This window comes from Scyliorhinus canicula, chromosome 1 (assembly GCF_902713615.1).
Source record: "Scyliorhinus canicula chromosome 1, sScyCan1.1, whole genome shotgun sequence".
Lineage (NCBI taxonomy): Eukaryota > Metazoa > Chordata > Chondrichthyes > Carcharhiniformes > Scyliorhinidae > Scyliorhinus > Scyliorhinus canicula.
The window spans coordinates 191,987,194-192,002,610 of record NC_052146.1 but is presented as its reverse complement, the minus strand read 5'-3'; the positions used below and the strand labels follow the sequence as shown (position 1 = coordinate 192,002,610).

General features: G+C 44.5%; 1 protein-coding gene across 3 annotated transcripts in view; it reads right to left on the bottom strand.

The window, feature by feature from the left end:
- The window catches only part of usta (uronyl 2-sulfotransferase a), a 109,892-nt gene that overhangs the window by 84,344 nt on the left and 10,131 nt on the right, over positions 1-15,417 (bottom strand). For all 3 annotated transcript variants that reach the window (XM_038805273.1, XM_038805274.1, XM_038805265.1), the window contains exon 2: positions 12,508-12,551. In XM_038805273.1, the coding sequence (XP_038661201.1) occupies positions 12,508-12,551 (44 nt within the window). The remainder of the gene's footprint in view (positions 1-12,507; positions 12,552-15,417) is intronic.

The following is a 15,417-nucleotide window of genomic DNA, read 5'->3' as shown; positions in this document are numbered from 1 at the left end:
TTCACATCACACTTTTCACAACCCAGGAACTTGCAAAGTGTTTTACAGCCAATTAAGTATTTTTGATGTAAAATGACTGCTGTAATGTAGGGAAATACATCAACAAATTTTCACACAGCAAAGCATCACAAACAGCGACGAGATACAGGACCAGGTCTGTTTCAGTGTTTGTTTTTGTACTAGTGATAGTCAAGGGAAAAATAACACCAGAAAACTCCCCGGTGTTTTTTCAAATAGTGTCTTGGAATGTTTTATATCCACTTGAGGTGGCAGACAAGGCTTTGATTTAAAATCAAATCTGAAATACGACACTTCCAGTCATACAGCCCTCCTTTAGTACCTACCTGGATTGTGTGCTAAAATATCTGGAATGGGATATCTGATTCAATAGATAACAGGGCTACCACTGAGACAAGGCTGATATTAGGTTTAACACGACAATTATGATAAAAATCAAAATACAGCAAATGCTGAAAATGTGAAAGCAATACAGAAATGTACAAATGCCAGAAACACTCATCAGGTCAGGTAGCATCTGTGGAGTGAGAAAGATAAGTAGAACATTACACGTCTGACTAAAGTGGTTGACCTGAAACATTAGCCTCAAATATCACCACTGAATGAGCCACTTGTGTAGTTTACAACAGGTTGGTGGGGGAATAATAGATCTGACATAGAACATAGAACATAGAACACTACAGCGCAGTATGGGCCCTTCGGCCCTCGATGTTGCGCCGACCTGTGAAACCATCTGAAGCCTATCTGACCTACACTATTCCATTTTCATCCATATGTCTATCCAGTGACCACTTAAATGCCCTTAAAGTTGGCGAGTCTACTACTGTTGCAGGCAGGGCGTTCCACACCCCTATTACTCTCTGAGTAAAGAAACTGCCTCTGACATCTGTCCTATATCTATCACCCCTCAATTTAAAGCTATGTCCCCTCGTGTTGGTCATCACCATCCGAGGAAAAAGACTCTCATTGTCCACCCTATCTAACCCTCTGACTATCTTATATATGTCTCGATTAAGTCACCTCTCAGCCTTCTCCTCTCTAAAAAAAAACAACCTCAATTCCCTGAGCCTTTCCTCGTAAGACCTTCCCTCCATACCAGGCAACATCCTAGCAACATCTTTGCTAATAGCCCAGTTCAAACCAGCAGCGCCAATGAAAGCATATGCCAGTGTGAGTCAATAGCAAGGCACTCCACCAGATGGTATTGTCGCCATCTGGGATGGCCACTTCCAACTAGGTACAGAGAAACTCGCAAAGCCTAGCGGGTCAAGCCAAGACTCAGGCAGGCTCAGGGCCTGAAATGCATATTCATCAGCAAGAAGTCCAGACGGTATCGAAACTCCGTCCAATTAGCATTTTAATGGGGCCGATTAGCATTTGATGGCCCTCCTTCACCAAAACAAAGGACTGGTACTCAAGCAACTGGGACAGTCCCAGATATTTCGGCGCCACTCCCTGTTCAAGGGAAATGCAAACAACGGGGTCAATGACCGCTTGGGACACGCCCAGCCATCCAGATCCCTGCCCACTGTAGCCACTGTAGCCACCTAAAATGGACACTGGACTAAACAAGATGGAGAATCGCTAAGACTGCAGGGAAAAAGCAGTTTAGCCAAGGCAGCAGTCTGCAAAGACTCATTAGCATTTTGCAAGCAGCAAAACTAGTTTCTGGCCAGGTGGAAGATCTCAAACCAAAGGTGATAATAGCAAAACGCTTTGCATACTAATGAGGCAGTCCAGATCTAGGCACACACAATGGCAACATTTGGGTTTGAATAAGATACTTTAAGTGGATGTCCAGACAGAGCGGCACCAGAAGTATCCACTAAAGAAACCGCCCCCGCCATCAAGAAAGACCCTCACATTGGAGGAATTCAAAAGATATCGATTGGGAGTGATCCAATCGATACCTGAAGGTAAAGCCCGCCCCGGAAAGGCACGGACATTGGGGACCCCTATAAAAGATAGACCCCCACCCATGGTCCTGTCTGTTGTTTCGTGCTCCGGCTTTGACCAAGAACTCCAACCTGTATCCTGACTCCAGCCGTTGAGCACCAGCCGCCGAACCGTAAGTGCCAATACGACGCTCGCTACGCGAACCAGGCCCTCTAGACCCCCAGTGACCAGCACGCTCTCTGAAGGTTGCAGACCAAGATCGGAACGAAGGCCTCGCTCCCTGACCTTGCCTGTTCCTGTTTAGTTAAGTATTCTGATCGCTTAGTTTAGTCATAGCTTAGTCCCTTAGCGTGTGCATGCGTATTTATTATAATTGTATAATAAATATTGATCGTTTGGAACTTACTAATCGGTGTATCGTTTTATTACTTTGAACCTGACCTTGGAATATTTGTGAGGTGTCTATACGGCATATGGCGACTCCTGAGCTGAAAATACATACATAGAGCCTAGTAGTGTTAAGCACACGGCCTTTAAACGGAGGTGTGTTAATACACTCCAATAAACGCGTTTTACACCCATAGTAAAACGTGCAACATTTAGTGGCGACATCCTGACGGGACACGGTTACAAGTGGTACCCCCACTCCGTCGAGGACCCTGAAATTTGAATTAGAAATCTGGTAAAGAAAAAGGAAAGAAATCACAAATATTCAAGGTGTTCAAAGGAATAAACGTAATTCGGAAGTGTGTTTAGTGCATGCGTACTAACAGGGTTGTAAGGAAAACCTGAAAGCATTTTTGTTGCGACAAACTTTCGGTAGTTTTGTGAACGGAACATAGCGTAAGCCTTACCCGTTTCGTGAGACATAACCTCAACACCCCCTGTTCTAAATTTAAAGTGAGTCAGAAAAATGGCCATGCAGGCAATGGAACGCCTCATGAACCCAGAACGGTTTGTGGTCGCAGCGACCAGCAGTAGCCGAGTAGGTCAGTGTCCCGTGTGGGAGCTGGAACTCCGCAAATATCTGCAAGGAAAGGGATGGCCCCTTTGGAAAGAGTTTTGTTTGAATGAGGAGACAGGTCCTGGAAGTATAGGAATACTTGGTGGGAGAACCTCTCTCAAATTCACAAGAAAAATATGAGTAAAGCACGTAAGCCGATGGCAATTGTGTCCTGTTTGGCACAATTGCGAGGCACAGAGGAGGTCGTTCAGACGCTCCGGGCAGAATTAGAAGAAAGAAATAGAATGAGTAAAGTGGATGTCAGGGACATCGAAAAGGAAAACATGGATCTTAGAGGGAAGTTGGCAGAGAAAGGTAGAGAGGTGGATGATGCCAAGAGGCCACATCATTCTTGTCTAGCCCATCTCAGCAGTTCCCAGACCCAGTACGAAAAGGCCTATCAGGACGTGCAACGTGCCGTCCTGATAAGAGAAGAATCAGAGAAGCAGGTAGAGGCTTTGCAGAGGCAATGCTCTGACCTTAAAGCAGCTTTGAGAGCACTCCATGCTGCCACCACAGAACAAAGACAGAGTACTGTAGATCATGCGAAACGCAGGAAGCAGATTGCAGAGCTGCAATCGCTGCTTTCGGTGCAAAATGGGTTTCAAAGCACCTTTGGAACGCAGTTAGATGAGGAGAATGCCCCAGACTGGAAAGAGTTAAGTGAGACCGCGCAGCGTTATGTTCAGGGAACATGTGCGCCAGCAGCGCAGCAGAAAAGACAAGCACCCCAACCCCCCACAGATCAGGTAATTACCGTTCCAATGAATCCAGTCACCACCCAGAGAAAAGCGACCACAGAAGGCGCACCCGATATAACTTACACCACCCCCTTAACTGTAACCCAACTCAGGGACGCGTGTGAGAAGATCACTCCGTTTCTCCCCACCGCAGACCCCCATCAGTTTTTCGCAAAGGTAAAGCAACAGGCTACCATGTACGGCCTGGACGAAAGAGAGCAGGTTAAACTCACAGTTCTGAGTTTAGACCCATCGGTTGTAGCAGCCCTCCCCGACCCACAGAACGTTGGCGGAGGCACCCTAGAGGAAATGCACACCTCCATTTTAGATGCCATAGGGTATAATCGAGGTGACCCCGTAGAAAGACTTAATAAGTGCCGACAGAAGAAAACCGAGCACCCCACAGCATTCGCCGGAAGGCTGTGGATCCATTTTAACGCAGTATTTGGCGATTTAAATAGAGCCCATTTGAAACGTGAAAATATGGTTAAATGGACGCGCACCATAATTTCCCATGCCACAGATGCAGGACAGAATGTCTGCAGCAATTATGACCCCTCAGAAGAGCCCAATAATGAAAAATGGGTCTTGAAAAGATTGTCCCGCATTTGGCAGCAATCCGTCCACAATAAAACAGCATTTATAAATCCCGAAGAGCAGGCAGATGCAGACATGAATCCAGTTAAAACACATCAAAACCCCGCATGTGTAAATGAGGGAAGGAACAGCCCACAGCAGATCAAGTCAAAGGAATGTTTTAACTGTGGACAGTTAGGACATTACGCTCGAGAATGTCAAGCCCCCCCGAAACAGCAACAGAATCAGCCCACCAATGCCCCCCGAAGCAGCAATGAAACCAACAGCCCCAACCCCCCACTCAGGGAACAGTACATAAGGGAACAATGCACCAGAGTGTCTGCTCCGCCTTATGTGCCTCAGGGGTCATGTTACAACTGTAGGCAGCCAGGACACTTCGCCCGAGATTGCAGGACACCCCCAGCACCAGCTAGACCCACCCCCAGATATGAAAGAGGACTCCACCCACAGCAGCTACAAGGTCCCAGCTGCCCCATGCAAACTATGAGCGCTTACCCACCACTTCTCATGGCAGGGATACCTCAGCAGTGCCAGTTCATTTTTGTTTCTCTCCTTCCCCTCTTCTTCGGTCACACTGCACTGACTCCATATGCTAGTTACACCCCAAGCCAAATGTAATTTACAGTATCCTTGTTCTGATGGAACCTGTACGATATTCGTTGCATGTTTGTTTGTATGTGTTTGTTAAATGTTCAGTGTTTAAATTTAAACAGCTTTTCACAGCCCCACGCCACCACTGATGGAACCTGCACGCATGTTTGTTTGTCAGTTTATGTTTGTTTGTTAATATGTTAAGGGTTTGATTGCAGATCTTTTCAGCTGAAAAGATTGCGACCACCTCGCACGCACTTTAGCTTGTCCGCAGATACGTCTGAGAACTTCTATGGTGAGCAGCTCACCTTATCGGCTACAATATCTGAAGCCCAGCTCAATTTTCAAAAGGAGCATCTTGGCTCCTCCCTTGGTTTTTAGGTGCCCCTCTATTCGGCGAATAGAGGCTGCAAATCCACGGTAAACACATTCTTGCCCGTTTAATTCAGGTTACTCAGGCAGTGGACAAACGGCACTGAGGACCCGCCCTGTCTGAGAACCCACTTTGGTCAGCCAAGCTCGGGTATGGCACAGCACGCCCTACCCGGGGATCCCATTCAAATCGTACCCGTAGCGGCCCATACGCAACCCATTCGACCTTTTGTTTCCAATTTGTTTTCATTTTTCGTTAGGCAGCCCTTAGGCCGCCATCCCACATGCTATTTACATCCAGGAACATTCGGATGGTAAATGAGCAAAGCCTGCGAGACGGCTCGCAGGAGGAGAGTTGTTAGGTGTATTGTGTTCATTAAATTCGCTTTTGAAAAAAAAAATGAGGGGAATCACAGGGTGTGACTTGGCCAGTCATTTTTAATGGGTCAATTGGAATTGAAAGACAGATACACTAACAAGTACGGATATTAAGCTGTATTGACAGATACTGTGCTTGATCCCATAGCTTTCAAAGGACGAAACAGGGATCACAGCAAGGATCGGCCATACAGGAGGAAGAAAAAGGAGAACGAAGAGAAGATGATGGAAGCTTACTTATTGCTCTTAAATGTTATATTTGTATGTGTGGAAGCAAGACACGTTTCCCCCACAACCCCCGCCGTAAATGTTTCACTCACAGCAACTCCCCCGTGCTCAGCTCTGATCAGTGAGGTTCAGACCTGGTGCACAAAATTTATGACATTGTACTCCATGTCATACGTGATTGAATCACTGCTAGTGATTGCGATCCTCGGCATACTCGTACAGACCCTCAGGTTGAGGAAATGGAAAAGGAGAGCCTCCCGTTCCTGCCCCTCAACCATCTATGGAGTTCGATCTCCTATCTTCGGTTTCCACCAATCCCCTTTGCCCCTCAATGAATAAAGCACTGTGTGAATAAAATAAAATATACCCATGTATTATATTGTCCTGAACTCGACTGCCGAGTCAGGAAATGTTATGTGATGTGGTATGAATGGATGAGGTTTAGTCTGTAATGAAATGTTTAAGGTAAGATAAGGATAGTTGTGATAGGTAGAGGTTCCCGGTTTTTGGTAATGCATGTCCCCTTTGACATAGCGCCAAGTAGAGATGTCAGTTAAAAAAAATTTCTTCCCATAGTTAAGGACAGAGTAGACGCTCAGGAGCTTGCCGAGGTCAGGGAACACAAACAAGGCACCCAGAAGCACTCGAAGCAACGTGCATAGGTGATCCTTCACAATGTTTTTGATTGTGAGGATCACAAGGAGGGAATGTAGCCACTGTAGCCACCTAAAATGGACACTGGACTAAACAAGATGGAGAATCGCTAAGACTGCAGGGGAAAAGCAGTTTAGCCAAGGCAGCAGTCTGCAAAGACTCATTAGCATTTTGCAAGCAGCAAAACTAGTTTCTGGCCAGGTGGAAGATCTCAAACCAAAGGTGATAATAGCAAAACGCTTTGCATACTAATGAGGCAGTCCAGATCTAGGCACACACAATGGCAACATTTGGGTTTGAATAAGATACTTTAAGTGGATGTCCAGACAGAGCGGCACCAGAAGTATCCACTAAAGAAACCGCCCCCGCCATCAAGAAAGACCCTCACATTGGAGGAATTCAAAAGATATCGATTGGGAGTAATCCAATCGATACCTGAAGGTAAAGCCCGCCCCGGAAAGGCACGGACATTGGAGACCCCTATAAAAGATAGACCCCCACCCATGGTCCTGTCTGTTGTTTCGTGCTCCGGCTTTGACCAAGAACTCCAACCTGTATCCTGACTCCAGCCGTTGAGCACCAGCCGCCGAACCGTAAGTGCCTATACGACGCTCGCTACGCGAACCAGGCCCTCTAGACCCCCAGTGACCAGCACGCTCTCTGAAGGTTGCAGACCAAGATCGGAACGAAGGCCTCGCTCCCTGACCTTGCCTGTTCCTGTTTAGTTAAGTATTCTGATCGCTTAGTTTAGTCATAGCTTAGTCCCTTAGCGTGTGCATGCGTATTTATTATAATTGTATAATAAATATTGATCGTTTGGAACTTACTAATCGGTGTATCGTTTTATTACTTTGAACCTGACCTTGGAATATTTGTGAGGTGTCTATACGGCATCTGGCGACTCCTGAGCTGAAAATACATACATAGAGCCTAGTAGTGTTAAGCACACGGCCTTTAAACGGAGGCGTGTTAATACACTCCAATAAACGCGTTTTACACCCATAGTAAACCGGCTTTGACCAAGAACTCCAACCTGTATCCTGACTCCAGCCGTTGAGCACCAGCCGCCGAACCGTAAGTGCCAATACGACGCTCGCTACGCGAACCAGGCCCTCTAGACCCCCAGTGACCAGCACGCTCTCTGAAGGTTGCAGACCAAGATCGGAACGAAGGCCTCGCTCCGTGACCTTGCCTGTTCCTGTTTAGTTAAGTATTCTGATCGCTTAGTTTAGTCATAGCTTAGTCCCTTAGCGTGTGCATGCGTATTTATTATAATTGTATAATAAATATTGATCGTTTGGAACTTACTAATCGGTGTATCGTTTTATTACTTTGAACCTGACCTTGGAATATTTGTGAGGTGTCTATACGGCATCTGGCGACTCCTGAGCTGAAAATACATACATAGAGCCTAGTAGTGTTAAGCACACGGCCTTTAAACGGAGGCGTGTTAATACACTCCAATAAACGCGTTTTACACCCATAGTAAAACGTGCAACACCACTTATTGGCTAAGGAATCGAACAGAGTGATCTAGTAAGGCCCAAATCGAAGGACCACCCAAAAGCGCGCGAAAACCCCCTGAGTATAAGAAGAGTTTGCCATATGTTCGCTCTCTTTTGGCCTTGGTACTCCGGTCACGGCAATCGCCAAATGCAGCAACACCAAAAGCAAGTACAAGTTCAACGCTCGCTACCAGACGGACGAGCCTAGCTGAGCAGCAGTTACGCCTTCGAACCCGATAGATCCAGAATCGAATAGCGACCACTGTTTTCTGACTGAAGCCGGGTGCCCGAAGTTAAGTACAGGTTGTCTTAGTCGATAGGTGTAGTTAACTAGTAGTATTTATGCTCATAGAATAGAATTTCATAGAATTTACAGTGCAGAAGAAGGCCATTCGGCCCATCGAGTCTGCACCAGCTCTTGGAAAGAGCACCTTACCCAAGCCCACACCTCCACCCTATCCCCATAACCCAGTAACCCCACCCAACACTAAGGGCAATTTTGGTCACTAAGGGCAATTTTGCACGGCTAATCCACCTAACCCGCACATCTTTGGACTGTGGGAGGAAACCGGAGCACCCGGAGGACACCCACGCAGACACGGGGAGAATGTGCAGACTCCGCACAGACAGTGACCCAAGCTGGGAATCGAACCTGGGACCCTGGAGCTGTGAAGCAATTGTGCTAACCACAATGCTACCGTGCTGCCCCTGATGGTGTTGCATGACTAATTGTGTGTAAATAAAGTACCCTTGACCTTGAACTAACTAACTGGTGTTTGGCTCTTTGATCGATAGCCGGTTGAAACTTGTGGTGGTATCATTTGATACCTGGCGACTCTGAGCATTAGGACATAGATAACACAGAAAGAAGGGCAAACTCACTGATTGCCATAATTGGAACAGAGCCACAGAAAAGACAAAGTAAAAGAAAGCACAACAGTATCACCCAATAATTACAGTGAGGCCTCTGGTCTGCTCCACCATTCAATAAGATCATGGCTGATCTTCTGTGTTTCAAATTCCACATTTCCATCTGCCCCTCCTGATAACCTTAGATTCTTGTTAGGTAAGGGAATCTATCTCCCTCCGCTTTAAAAGTATTAATGACCCTCATTCTCCTAAACTCCAGTGGAAACAAGCCCAGTTTGTCTAACCTATCCTCATAAGAAATCCAGTAAGCCTCTTCTGAATCGCCACTAACACACTTCCTTAAAAAAGGAGACAAAACTGCAGTCAATATTCGAGAAATGGTCACATCAATACTCTATATATCTGAAGTATAACATTCTTACCTTTATGAGTAATTCCTCCCTTACTAAAACCTAGCATTCCATTAGCCTTCTTAATTACTTTTAAAAATTAATTCAAGGGATGTGGGTGCCGTTGCCTAGGCCAGCATTTATTGCCCATCCCTAATTGCCCTTGAGAAGTTGGTGAAACTCATAGTGAATGTATTTACACATATCCATGTGGAATTAAGTATTTTGGAAAGTCTTGAACGCCTGCAGTCCATGTGGTGTTGGTACACCCCCAGTGCTGTGAAAAGGGAGTTCCAGAAGGAACAGCGATAGATTTCCATGTCAGGGTGAGTGGCTGGAGGGGAAATTCAGGTGATGGTGTTCCCAGGTAGTTGCTGCCCTAGTCCTTCTAGATGGTAGTGGTCATGGGTTTTGAAGATTCTGTCTAAGGAGCCTTGGTGAAATCCTGCAGTGCATCTTGGAGATGGTGCACAAGGCTGTTACAGTGCATTGATGGTAGAAGGAGTGAATGTTTATGGGAGGAGCGCCAATCAAGCAGACTGCTTTGTCCAGGATGGTGTCAAGCTTCTTCGGTGTTGTTGGAGCTATAATCATCCATACAAGTGGAGAGTATTCCATCATCATCATCATGGAACAGAATCATCAAAGAATCCCTACAGTGCAGGAGGCCATTCGGCTCATCAGGTCTGCACCGACCCTCCGAAAGAGCCCCCAACCTAGGCCCATGCCCCTGCCCTATCCCCGTATCCCCACCTAACCTTTAGACACTAAGGGGCAACTTAACATGGCCAATCCACCTAACCTGCACATCTTTGGACTGTGGGAGGAAACCAGAGCTCCCAGAGGAAATCCACATAGACACAGGGAGAAAGTGCAAACTCCACACAGTCAACCAACTCGGAACCAACCCTGGTGCTGTGAGGCAGCAGTGCGGACCATTGTGCTAGTGTCACACTACCCATATTCCTGACTTGTGCCTTGTAGATTGTAGACAGGCTTTGGGGAGTCAGGAGGTGAGTTACAAGCTGCAGGATTCCCAGCTTCTGACCTGCCCTGGTAGCCACAGCACTCATATGGCTAGTTCAGTTCAGTTTCTGGTCAATGGTAACTCCCCAGGATGTTGATAGTGGGGATTCAGCGACGATAATGCCATGGGCGAAAGTTTGATTCTCTCTTGTTGGAAATGGTCATTGCCTAGCACTTGTGTGTTGCAAATGTTACTTGTCAGTCCAAGCCTGGATATTGTCCAGATCCTGCTACATTTGGACATGGATTGCTTCAGTAGTCACAAATGGTGCTGAAATTGTGCAATCATCTGCGATCATCACTACTTCTGACTTTATGATGTAAGGAAGATCATTGTTGAAACAGGCAAAGATGGTTGGGCCTATTGAGCCTAGGGCACTACCCTGAGTTACTCCTATCCTGGAGCTAGGATTTCTGACCTCCAACAATCACAACTATCTTCCTTTGTGCTATGACTCCAAAAAAAGAGAGCATTTTCCCCCCAATTCCAATTTACTCCAGTTTTGCAAGGGATTTTGGATGCCACACATGAAAAATACAGCTTTGATGTCAATGGCAGTGACTCTCACCTCATCTCTGGAGTTCAGCTCATTTGACCATGTATGAACCAAGGCTGTACTGAGGTCAGGAGCTGTACCTGCATACCAACATTTGTGACTCATGCACTGGAACACCTAGATCCTGCTGCACCTTGGAATTCTGCACCGTTCTCTGTTTAAGTTTTTCTCTGCTTTTTATTCTTCCTGCCAAAGTGAACAACTTCACATTTTCCCACATTATATTCCTATGCCAGGTTTTTGCCCATTCGTTTAACCCATCTATATGTCAGCAACCTCATGTCCTCTTCACAACATACTTTCCTACCTATCATTGTATCATCTGCAAATTTAGCTACCAAACCTTCACTCACGTCATCTAAGTCATTGATATAAACTGTATAAAGTTGAGGTCCCAGCAGGACTCCAAACGTCAAATCCTGACAATCAGAAATAGTCTCATTTATGCATACTCTGTTTACAGCCAGCCAATCTTCTACCCATGCTAATATGTTATCCCCTACATCATGAGCTTTAATTTTCCACAATGCAGGTGCAGCAGATAATAAGAAAAGCAAATGGAATGTTGACATTTATAGCAAAAGGAATTGAGTATAAAGGTAAGGAAGTGTTGTTGCAACTGTACAAGGGATTGGGAAGATCGTACCTAGAGTATTGTGCACATTTTTGGTCCCTTATTTGAGGAAAGATGTAGTGGCATTGGAGACAGTTCAGAGGAGGTTCACTAGATTTATTCCAGAGATGAAGGGTTTGTTGTATGAGGAGAGATTGAACAGTTTAGGCCTATACTCTAGAGTTATTAGCAGAATAAGGGGAGATCTAATTGAGGTATACAAGATGCTAAAAGGTATGGATAAAGTAGACGTGGAGCTGATGCTTCCTCTTGTAGAGGATTCTAAAACGAGAGGCCATAATCTTAGAATACGAGGTAGCAAATCTAAAACAGATTTGAGGAAAAACTACTTCTCCCAAAGGGTTGTGAATCTGTGGAATTCGCTACCCCAGAGTGTGGTGGATGCAGGGACAGTGAGCAAAAATAAGGTGGAGTCAGACAGATTTTTAATTGGTAATGGGTTGGGGTTACGGAGAATGGGCAGGATGGTGGAGTTGAGCCAGGATGGGATCAGCCATGATCACATTGAGGGTGTTAGGCTCGGGAGGCTAAATTACCTCCCCGTTGCAAGTTCAATATATCCTGAATGGGGTATTAGTATTACTGTAGCATTAGCTTCCACTTCTTTGCATTCATTATCGCTTTACTTTATCTCAACTGATACTTGTGGAAGTTTGTTATGTGAAAATTGTCTGCAGTATTTGCTAACCATACAACAGAATGATAAGGAAATTCACAAGTTTTTGACCGATGTGTCAAGAACCATGGGATGCTCTGGGGGTGTGAAAGGCTTTATATTAATAAACACAGTCTCTCTCTAATTCTGAATTAATATCAGTACAGAGTCATAGAATCAGAGAGACTTACAGCACAGCGATTAATTTCCGAGCAGTAAAAGCAATTGAAGATAATTAATGGTGTTTACCCATCAGTGTCAGTAGTGACCTGGCTTCATTGAATATAATATTCAAGTCAACAAGATAGACAAGCATATTTAAATACACATAGGATATTCAGGGTATGCCCCATATGTAGCAGCAGAATGTTCCTTCCCAATAATCCAAATTTACCTTAGTGGGTACATGTCGATACCCATCCAGAAAAGAAGAATTACCTGAAAGAGAAAATAAACATTAAAATGATAATAAATCTGTTACAAATTATGACTGAAACATGAACATACTAAAACTGTGACAATGCTGCGGGAATTATGAAAAGAAGTTAACATTTACTCCTACTACTAATAATAATAATCTTAATTGTCACAAGTAGGCTTACATTAACGCTGCAATGAAGTTACTGTGAAAAGCCCCTAGTTGCCTCATTCCGGCGCCTGTTCGGGTCCACAGAGAGAGAATTCAGAATGTCCAATTCACCTAACTGCATTTCTTTTGGGACTTGTGGGAGGAAACCGGAGCACCCGGACGAAACCCACGCAGACACAGGGAGAACATGCAGACTCCACACAGACAGTGACTCATGCCGGGAATTGAACCTGGGACCCTGGAGCTGTGAAGCAACATTGCTAACCACTGTGCTACCGTGAATAGAGATTTTGTTGTAAAACAAGTGACCGTAGCATCAAGCACCAATTATATGAATTTAGGAATAACCTCAAGGAGCTGAATGGCCTGTTCCTATGTTTCTGCTGATAACCAAGAAATACCAGTACCATACCTTTCCAATCTAACACCTAACTCTATTTCAAATAACTTTGTTTCTGCCTCCCTTTGTAATCTGTATGCTTTCTCCTAAGACCATTAATACTGTGGCTGGGGCTGTTTAGCACAGGGCTAAATGGCTGGCTTTGAAAGCAGACCAAGGCAGGCCAGCAGCACGGTTCGTTTCCCGTAACAGCCTCCCCGAACAGGCGCCGGAAAGTGGTGACTAGGGGCTTTTCACAGTAACTTCATTTGAAGCCTACTTGTGACAATAAGCGATTTTCATTTTCATTTCATTCATTCATACAAGTCAATGGATGTGAAATTCCTTTTTATTACATTGCATTTCAGGATTTTTATAGGTTTTTTGGGGATCAAATTTCTTTGCCTTTTTGATGAAAACTGAATCCTCATAATCTTGCCTACCACAGCTGAAAGTTGCAAGTGGGAATAAAATGTGACATGAACTTGCCATTACTTAAATAGGAGCTATACCAACATTACGTCAACTGGAAGATTTGTAAAGTTCCCCCTTTACTTGGAATTAATTTTGCTCCAGAAGAAGACACTTCACCCTCCGGAACTTTCCAAATCCTCAAACTGATGCTTCTCTTCGCCACCTTCGAGCATTTTGAAGTGTAACATGATTCAGCATTTGAAGAGAAAAATAATTTATTGTAAATATATATTATTCGAGAATCAGCCATCCAGAATTAATTATTTTGGTTTCAAATGCTGAACCGCAGTATAATTTACATTTCAGTCTTATATGCTCCCACCTTTTGTCACTTTGCAGAGACAAAATGATGGAGCTGACAATATTCCATCTGAAATAGAGGGGAAATACACAATAATCATAATTCAGGATCAGAAAATCCCCAAGCTTTGAGGCATTATCCACACCACGTTGACAGGAGTTAGCAAGCTGAGACTTTTACATGATAATATTCCACTTGTATCAATGGATACATGGGTCAACATGATGGAATTGTTTGAATTAGCACCCCCCGCCAACCACAGAGATTTTTGGGAGAGAAACTTGCATTGATATAGCACCTTTCATAATCCCGTGAAGCTCTAAGGATGTTAATGCCACGTCTGTACTATTTTTTGAAGTGCCAGTCACTGTTTCGCACAGCAAGGACCAACAAAATGCTTTGCAGTACTGATGAGATCTCGTTTTGCATGTTGACCGAGGAATAATTATTGCCAAGACACAGGGGAGAATTTCTCTACTCTTCGTCAAAATAGCGGCATGGGATCTTTACAACCTGAGGGAGAAGACAGGATCTCAGTTTCAAAACTCATCCAAAAAAAGGCAATCCTCTCTGACTCCACGTCAGCCTGTATTTTGCGGTGGTCAAAGCACTGTAATAGCTCTTCTGCCCACACCTTCTGACTCAGAGATCAGATTTTAGCACCATACTGATCAGTCAGACAGAAAGAGGAAGATAGGAAACTAGAATGCACTACAAATTATAGTTCACACATAAAATCTTACATAGCGCTATATCTCCTTTGGACTGATTTGCACCTTCTCCTGGACCAAACATATTTGATGCTCAGACACCATATTCACAGTAAATGGTGCAAACAATATACCAGAAATAGTGGGGAAATCAAGGACCTATGATAGCAAAGAACTGAAAGCAATTAATATCAGTAAAGAAAGAATCTGGAAAGTGTTATGGAGCTAAAAAATGACAATCCCCTGGAGATGATAGTCTGCATCCAAGGGTTTTAAAGCAGGCAGCTACAGAGACAATGCATACATTTGTTTTCCAAATCAGTTCCCTGGATCAGAAGGTAGCAAACATAAACCTGCTATTCAAGAAAGGAGAAAGCAAACAGAGAATTATTGTCTAGTTGGTTTACCATCAGTAATGGGGACAATGCTGGAACCTAGCATAAGGAATGTGGTAACAGGACACTAAGAAAATCATAACATGATTCAGCCATAATAAACCAGTTTTATGAAAGGCAAATTGTGTTTAATCTATTAGAGCTTTTAAATAGGGTGTAACTAGCATGGTAGATAAGAAAGACCAGTAGAATCCACTGATTATATTTACTGAACCACTGCACCATCAACTACCAGGAGCATTGTGTTGATGTTTCAGCTATTCCGGCCTTGGGTGACTAGGTGGAGTTTGCACGTTCTCCCTGTGTCTGCGGGGTTTCCTCCGGGTACTCCAGTTTTCTCCCACCGTCCAAAGATTAGGTTAGGTGAATTGGCCATGATAAATTGCCCTTAGTGTCCAAAAAAAGTTAGGTGGAGTTACTGGGTTGCGGGGATAGGGTGGAGGCATGGACTTAAGT